Below are 8,577 nucleotides of genomic sequence, written 5' to 3'. Positions count from 1 at the left end.
ACAGTGGGTTAACTGCCTTGTTCAGGGGAACAGTGGGTTAACTGCCTTGTTCAGGGGAACAGTGGGTTAACTGCCTTGTTCAGGGGAACAGTGGGTTAACAGCCTTGTTCAGGGGAACAGTGGGTTAACTGCCTTGTTCAGGGGAACAGTGGGTTAACTGCCTTGTTCAGGGGAACAGTGGGTTAACTGCCTTGTTCAGGGGAACAGTGGGTTAACTGCCTTGTTCAGGGGAACAGCGGGTTAACTGCCTTGTTCAGGGGAACAGTGGGTTAACTGCCTTGTTCAGGGGAACAGTGGGTTAACTGCCTTGTTCAGGGGAACAGTGGGTTAACGGCCTTGTTTAGGGGAACAGTGGGTTAACTGCCTTGTTTAGGGGAACAGTGGGTTAACTGCCTTGTTTAGGGGAACAGTGGGTTAACTCTTCTCCAGGTGAGTCAGTCTACATGTAGAAGAGGTCTCTTCTCCAGGTGAGTCAGTCTACAGGTAGCGATAGAGGTGTCTTCTCCAGGTGAGTCAGTCTACATGTAGAAGAGGTCTCTTCTCCAGGTGAGTCAGTCTACAGGTAGAGATAGAGGTGTCTTCTCCAGGTGAGTCAGTCTACATGTAGAAGAGGTCTCTTCTCCAGGTGAGTCAGTCTACAGGTAGAGATAGAGGTGTCTTCTCCAGGTGAGTCAGTCTACATGTAGAAGAGGTCTCTTCTCCAGGTGAGTCAGTCTACAGGTAGAGATAGAGGTGTCTTCTCCAGGTGAGTCAGTCTACATGTAGAAGAGGTCTCTTCTCCAGGTGAGTCAGTCTACAGGTAGAGATAGAGGTGTCTTCTCCAGGTGAGTCAGTCTACATGTAGAAGAGGTCTCTTCTCCAGGTGAGTCAGTCTACAGGTAGAGATAGAGGTGTCTTCTCCAGGTGAGTCAGTCTACAGGTAGAGATAGAGGTGTCTTCTCCAGGTGAGTCAGTCTACAGGTAGAGATAGAGGTGTCTTCTCCAGGTGAGTCAGTCTACAGGTAGAGATAGAGGTCTCTTCTCCAGGTGAGTCAGTCTACAGGTAGAGATAGAGGTGTCTTCTCCAGGTGAGTCAGTCTACAGGTAGAGATAGAGGTGTCTTCTCCAGGTGAGTCAGTCTACAGGTAGAGATAGAGGTGTCGTCTCCAGGTGAGTCAGTCTACAGGTAGAGATAGAGGTGTCTTCTCCAGGTGAGTCAGTCTACAGGTAGAGATAGAGGTGTCTTCTCCAGGTGAGTCAGTCTACAGGTAGAGATAGAGGTGTCTTCTCCAGGTGAGTCAGTCTACAGGTAGAGATAGAGGTGTCTTCTCCAGGTGAGTCAGTCTACAGGTAGAGATGGAGGTCTCTTCTCCAGGTGAGTCAGTCTACAGGTAGAGATAGAGGTGTCTTCTCCAGGTGAGTCAGTCTACAGGTAGAGATAGAGGTGTCTTCTCCAGGTGAGTCAGTCTACAGGTAGAGATAGAGGTGTCTTCTCCAGGTGAGTCAGTCTACAGGTAGAGATAGAGGTGTCTTCTCCAGGTGAGTCAGTCTACAGGTAGAGATAGAGGTGTCTTCTCCAGGTGAGTAAGTCTCCTCCAGGTGAGTCAGTCTACAGGTAGATAAAGCTGTCTTCTCCAGGTAACTCCTCCTCCTCTCTCTATCAGGGGGAAGATGGAGCTGATGGGGCAGTGGTTGAGTCTTTATTTTCTTTCCCTCCCTCCTTCCATCCTTCCTTCACTCCCTCCTTCTCTCCTTCCCTCCTTCTCTCCTTCCCTCACTCCTTCCTTCCCTCACTCCTTCCTTCCCTTCTTCTCTCACTCCTTCCCTCCCTCCTCTCCTTCCTTCCCTCCTTCTCTCCTTCCCTCCCTCCCTCCTTCTCTCCTTCCCTCCCTCCTTACCTCACTCCCTCCCTCCCTCCTTCCCTCCTTCCCTCACTCCTTCCCTCACTCCCTCTGACACAAGTACAATCTTGCTTTAGCTGCTGCTGCTATCGACTTCGACGACGATGACGATGAGGAAGATGGCAGGGCTGTACGGAGTGCTTGGCAGGCCAATCCCTCTCCACAGTCACAGCGTTGGAACAACTCCAGGCCGTGCTGTCCTTTCCTGCCGTGCCGTGTACACACCTCCCCATGCCTCAGCACCGGCTTACAGATCCTGTCCCAGAAGTGACGGGCACAACACAGACCTTCAGAACATTCTGTAGACCTGAGACACGGGTCACCCACCTGACCTGGGGGGTAGAAGAGAGAGAGACACACTGTTAGTTCTGCATGAAGAAAACATTCTGACAGTAGAGAACTAGTCTCATGACAGACCCTGTTAGTTCTCCATGTAGAACACAATGACAGTCTCTCACGACAGACCCTGTTAGTTCTCCATGTAGAACACAATGACAGTCTCTCATGACAGACCCTGTTAGTTCTCCATGTAGAACACAATGACAGTCTCTCATGACAGACCCTGTTAGTTCTGCATGTAGAACACAATGACAGTCTCTCATGACAGACCCTGTTAGTTCTGCATGTAGAACACAATGACAGTCTCTCATGACAGACCCTGTTAGTTCTCCATGTAGAACACAATGACAGTCTCTCATGACAGACCCTGTTAGTTCTGCATGTAGAACACAATGACAGTCTCATGACAGACCCTGTTAGTTCTCCATGTAGAACACAATGACAGTCTCTCATGACAGACCCTGTTAGTTCTGCATGTAGAACACAATGACAGTCTCTCATGACAGACCCTGTTAGTTCTGCATGTAGAACACATTGACAGTCTCTCATGACAGACCCTGTTAGTTCTCCATGTAGAACACATTGACAGTCTCTCATGACAGACCCTGTTAGTTCTCCATGTAGAACACAATGACAGTCTCTCATGACAGACCCTGTTAGTTCTGCACGTAGAACACAATGACAGTCTCTCATGACAGACCCTGTTAGTTCTCCATGTAGAACACAATGACAGTCTCTCATGACAGACCCTGTTAGTTCTCCATGTAGAACACATTGACAGTCTCTCATGACAGACCCTGTTAGTTCTCCATGTAGAACACAATGACAGTCTCTCATGACAGACCCTGTTAGTTCTGCACGTAGAACACAATGACAGTCTCTCATGACAGACCCTGTTAGTTCTGCATGTAGAACACAATGACAGTCTCTCATGACAGACCCTGTTAGTTCTGCATGTAGAACACAATGACAGTCTCTCATGACAGACCCTGTTAGTTCTCCATGTAGAACACAATGACAGTCTCTCATGACAGACCCTGTTAGTTCTCCATGTAGAACACAATGACAGTCTCTCATGACAGACCCTGTTAGTTCTCCATGTAGAACACAATGACAGTCTCTCATGACAGACCCTGTTAGTTCTGCACGTAGAACACAATGACAGTCTCTCATGACAGACCCTGTTAGTTCTGCATGTAGAACACAATGACAGTCTCTCATGACAGACCCTGTTAGTTCTGCATGTAGAACACAATGACAGTCTCTCATGACAGACCCTGTTAGTTCTCCATGTAGAACACAATGACAGTCTCTCACGACAGACCCTGTTAGTTCTGCATGTAGAACACAATGACAGTCTCTCACGACAGACCCTGTTAGTTCTGCATGTAGAACACAATGACAGTCTCTCATGACAGACCCTGTTAGTTCTGCATGTAGAACACAATGACAGTCTCTCATGACAGACCCTGTTAGTTCTGCATGTAGAACACAATGACAGTCTCTCATGACAGACCCTGTTAGTTCTGCATGTAGAACACAATGACAGTCTCTCATGACAGACCCTGTTAGTTCTGCATGTAGAACACAATGACAGTCTCTCATGACAGACCCTGTTAGTTCTGCATGTAGAACACAATGACAGTCTCTCATGACAGACCCTGTTAGTTCTGCATGTAGAACACAATGACAGTCTCTCATGACAGACCCTGTTAGTTCTCCATGTAGAACACAATGACAGTCTCTCACGACAGACCCTGTTAGTTCTGCATGTAGAACACAATGACAGTCTCTCACGACAGACCCTGTTAGTTCTGCATGTAGAACACAATGACAGTCTCTCACGACAGACCCTGTTAGTTCTGCATGTAGAACACAATGACAGTCTCTCATGACAGACCACAATGACAGTCTCTCACGACAGACCCTGTTAGTTCTGCATGTAGAACACAATGACAGTCTCTCACGACAGACCCTGTTAGTTCTGCATGTAGAACACAATGACAGTCTCTCACGACAGACCCTGTTAGTTCTGCATGTAGAACACAATGACAGTCTCTCATGACAGACCCTGTTAGTTCTGCATGTAGAACACAATGACAGTCTCTCATGACAGACCCTGTTAGTTCTGCATGTAGAACACAATGACAGTCTCTCATGACAGACCCTGTTAGTTCTGCATGTAGAACACAATGACAGTCTCTCATGACAGACCCTGTTAGTTCTGCATGTAGAACACAATGACAGTCTCTCATGACAGACCCTGTTAGTTCTGCATGTAGAACACAATGACAGTCTCTCATGACAGACCCTGTTAGTTCTCCATGTAGAACACAATGACAGTCTCTCATGACAGACCCTGTTAGTTCTCCATGTAGAACACAATGACAGTCTCTCATGACAGACCCTGCTAGTTCTCCATGTAGAACACAATGACAGTCTCTCATGACAGACCCTGTTAGTTCTGCATGTAGAACACAATGACAGTCTCTCATGACAGACCCTGTTAGTTCTCCATGTAGAACACAATGACAGTCTCTCATGACAGACCCTGTTAGTTCTCCATGTAGAACACAATGACAGTCTCTCATGACAGACCCTGTTAGTTATGCATGTAGAACACAATGACAGTCTCTCATGACAGACCCTGTTAGTGCTGCATGTAGAACACAATGACAGTCTCTCATGACAGACCCTGTTAGTTCTCCATGTAGAACACAATGACAGTCTCTCATGACAGACCCTGTTAGTTCTCCATGTAGAACACAATGACAGTCTCTCATGACAGACCCGGTTAGTTCTGCATGTAGAACACAATGACAGTCTCATGACAGACCCTGTTAGTTCTCCATGTAGAACACAATGACAGTCTCTCATGACAGACCCAGTTAGTTCTGCATGTAGAACACAATGACAGTCTCTCATGACAGACCCTATTAGTTCTGCATGTAGAACACAATGACAGTCTCTCATGACAGACCCTGTTAGTTCTCCATGTAGAACACAATGACAGTCTCTCATGACAGACCCTATTAGTTCTCCATGTAGAACACAATGACAGTCTCTCATGACAGACTTCAATTTGAATCAAGTAAATGGCCAGAGGACAAAGCTCGCACGAGATTTGATCCGACATGCTGAGAGAGCTGTTTTAACACCTATAACAGGGCTAGTGGTGTGGGGCATTATTTTACCTTTGATGGGGGGCAGCTTGGTCTGACCTCTCCCTCTCTTCCTCCAACCAACCTTCTTCTTTGGGGGCAGTCTGGGATGTTCTTCTAACTCTGTGATATGATGTGTCATCACACTGTCTGGGAGAGGGGTACAGATATCTGAGAGAGAGATGGAGAGATGGAGGGAGAGAGAGAGGGAGAGAAAGAGAGGGAGAGAGAGGGAGAGGCAGAGGGAGAGAGAGAAAGAGAGAGAGCAACAGAGAGAGAGAGCGAGAGAGAGAGAGTGAGAGAGAGGGAGAACATTAGTACAATGCCTCAACAAAAAACAATTCCCAACACACCGTTTGCGATGTCATTGTTAAAACATCCATAGAACTTACTGTTTCTACAATGGTTGCCGGGGCAGCACATGGCGTCTCTATGACAACGCCTCTTCCTCTGTCGGCAGGTGTGACATCGTTGGGGGGAGGGGTTTCTGGAGGGAGCCTGGCAAAAGCTCCCCTTGCCACATTCCAGGTCGCTGCCACAGGGGTACACCTGAGAGAGGAGGAGGACGAGGGGAGGACATGGTCCAGTCAGTAATACAACCACTATTTGGAGAGATTTAACTTTGAGGTGAGCATTGAGCAACTTTGTTCGGGTTACAAAGACCACGATTTAAAAAAAACATGTTGAGCTGAGACCCTCAAGTAGGCTAAAAAATAAATAAATAATGGAATCTGTAAGGGAAACGTTGCTATAGGCAACCGTCTGCAGTTCTAAGGTGCATTAAAATAAAGAAAGGCTGAAAATGACACGCCGCTCCATAAGAGATAACATCAACTTATCAGACTACTGTAGATGGGGTCTGTTTAAAGCGCTCCGAATAACATCCAGGTTTTATTGAACCTTTATTTAACTAGACAAGTCAGTTAACAACAAACTCTTATTAACTGTCTTGTTCAGGGGCAGAACGACAAAATGTTTACCTTGTCAGCTCAGGGGATTCAATCCAGCAACCTTTCGGTTACTGGCCCAACGCTCTAACCACTAAACTACCTGCCGCGACAAAATGACTCTGTCCCCATAAGGACCAGTGTTTAAGTTCCTTACCTGATCGGGGACCTTGCTGCTCTTCCTCACGGTACCGGGTAACGGGGAACCCGTGCTCCTGTCGGCTGACGTCGCGTGCGACTCCCGGAGTAGCACCGTTGAGATGGAGTTTAGTTTGGCACGCGCCTGTCCAGTGGAGCACAGCATGGCGAGCAGTTGCGCGAGCAACCACGGGAGTTTGGCCCACACCCGGAGACGCATGACAGTTAACAGATATAACCTGTATCTAGATAAATACAATGTCACTCTGTTTAAAATGCAACAACACTCCCTTGATGGAAGAACCACTTACAACACAGATCAAACACTCGATAAAACACTGGATCAAACTCTCCACACTCGATAAAGTCCACTGAAAAAAAATACACAGAATATTCCTAAATTGATGTCCGTTGGTAAGTGGTTCGCGCGTGCGATGCTGTATTTATTTGCTGCTTGAATGGCACTTGTGTCGAGATGCCAGCTTTTATAGCCTCCCGTAGTGTGCGCAACCGGGAAGCTCGTGTAGAGGGGGGAGTGACCGGTCAGTGACTCTGTCTCTCTGCCACGCGCTCTCCCTTCCACACACATCGATACCCATCGTCTCATCGATACAATATCCGAAAGACAGAGAGAGAGAGAGAGTGACAGTGTGAGAGAGAGAGAGAGTGACAGTGAGAGAGAGAGGGGGAGAGAGACAGAGCGAGAGAACAGGACTGACTGACTGACTGACTGACTAAACTTAATTTCAGACACTACATATTGTGAGATCTTTGGGTTGACTAAAGGCAACTATGAGGCTAGCATCCCAGATGGCACCCTAGTCTCCATGGCTATATAGTACACTACGTTTGATAAGGGAATGCACTATGCCTACTTAGGTAATATGATGCAATTTAGGACTATCAGTAAGTGAGGAAATGACGGAGTATTCATCACCTCCCGTTATTCTCTGGAACCGGAACAGGATCCGGCACCTCTCAGTTTTGGACCTCTCGGTTTTCGTTCTGGTACATCTTGTGGCATGAAAAATTATTTTCACTGTTTGCGATGTAAAAATTCCAATAAAAGCAATCAGAGTTAGGCTAATTCAAGTTATGCCCCCTAAAAAAAACAAAAAACGAAAACGTGCATGATAATTGATTCGTGCCCGGGTTCATGATTTGCGCAACATTGTAGCATATATAGACCAAGACGTGGAGGCCATTGCTGTTCTTAATGGGAGAAGGGCGCCTGTATCTCACACAGAACTACAATGATATTAACTTTCAATGATCCCTCTCTCTCTCTACCCTGGTAGACATGAGCCTGTTATCAAACTCTCTTCTCATTAGCGTTTCCTTATTGTAACGGTGTTCCTCCTCCTCTTCATACGAAGAGGAGGAGTAGTGATTCGACCAAGGCGCAGCGTTGTGATATGACATGATATTTATTTAAACAAGACGAAAACAAACTATACTTGACTAACTAACAAAACAATAAACGATGTAGACTGACCTGAACGTAAGAACTTACATGTAACACGAAGAACGCACGAACCGGGAAAACAGACTACACAAAAACCGAACGAACAAACATACCGAAACAGTCCCGTGTGGCGCAACATACACAGACACGGAAGACAACCACCCACAAACAAACAGTGTGAAAACACCTACCTTAATATGACTCTCAATCAGAGGAAATGAAAACCACCTGCCTCTAATTGAGAGCCATATCAGGTCACCCTTTAAACCAACATAGAAACAGAAAACATAGACTGCCCACCCAAACTCACGTCCTGACCAACTAACACATACAAAACTAACAGAAAACAGGTCAGGAACGTGACATAACCCCCCCCTCAAGGTGCGAACTCCGGGCGCACCAGCACAAAGTCTAGGGGAGGGTCTGGGTGGGCATCTGACCACGGTGGTGGCTCAGGCTCTGGGCGAGGTCCCCACCCCACCATAGTCCATCCCAGCTTACGTCTCCCCCTTAGAATGACCACCCTCATCTTACACCCACTTAATTTAAATGTTAACCTTAAGATAAGGGGCAGCACCAGGACAAGGGGCAGCACCGGGATAGAGAGATAGCTCAAGACCGAGAGGTAGGTCAGGATAGAGAGGTAG

At 47.0% G+C, this 8,577-nt stretch overlaps 1 protein-coding gene across 1 annotated transcript; it reads right to left on the bottom strand.

The window, feature by feature from the left end:
- Positions 1-1,922: 1,922 nt before the first annotated feature.
- Positions 1,923-6,685, bottom strand: LOC120040812 (dickkopf-related protein 2-like). Its single transcript, XM_038985826.1, has 4 exons — positions 6,485-6,685; positions 5,773-5,929; positions 5,414-5,551; positions 1,923-2,212 (listed from the first exon to the last, which is right to left on the bottom strand). The coding sequence occupies exons 1-4, from the start codon at positions 6,683-6,685 to the stop codon at positions 1,923-1,925; spliced, it is 786 nt and encodes a 261-aa protein (XP_038841754.1).
- Positions 6,686-8,577: the final 1,892 nt, after the last annotated feature.

This window comes from Salvelinus namaycush, unplaced genomic scaffold (assembly GCF_016432855.1).
Source record: "Salvelinus namaycush isolate Seneca unplaced genomic scaffold, SaNama_1.0 Scaffold382, whole genome shotgun sequence".
NCBI classification, from domain to species: Eukaryota; Metazoa; Chordata; class Actinopteri; order Salmoniformes; family Salmonidae; genus Salvelinus; species Salvelinus namaycush.
This window is presented reverse-complemented; position numbering and strand designations above follow the sequence as displayed.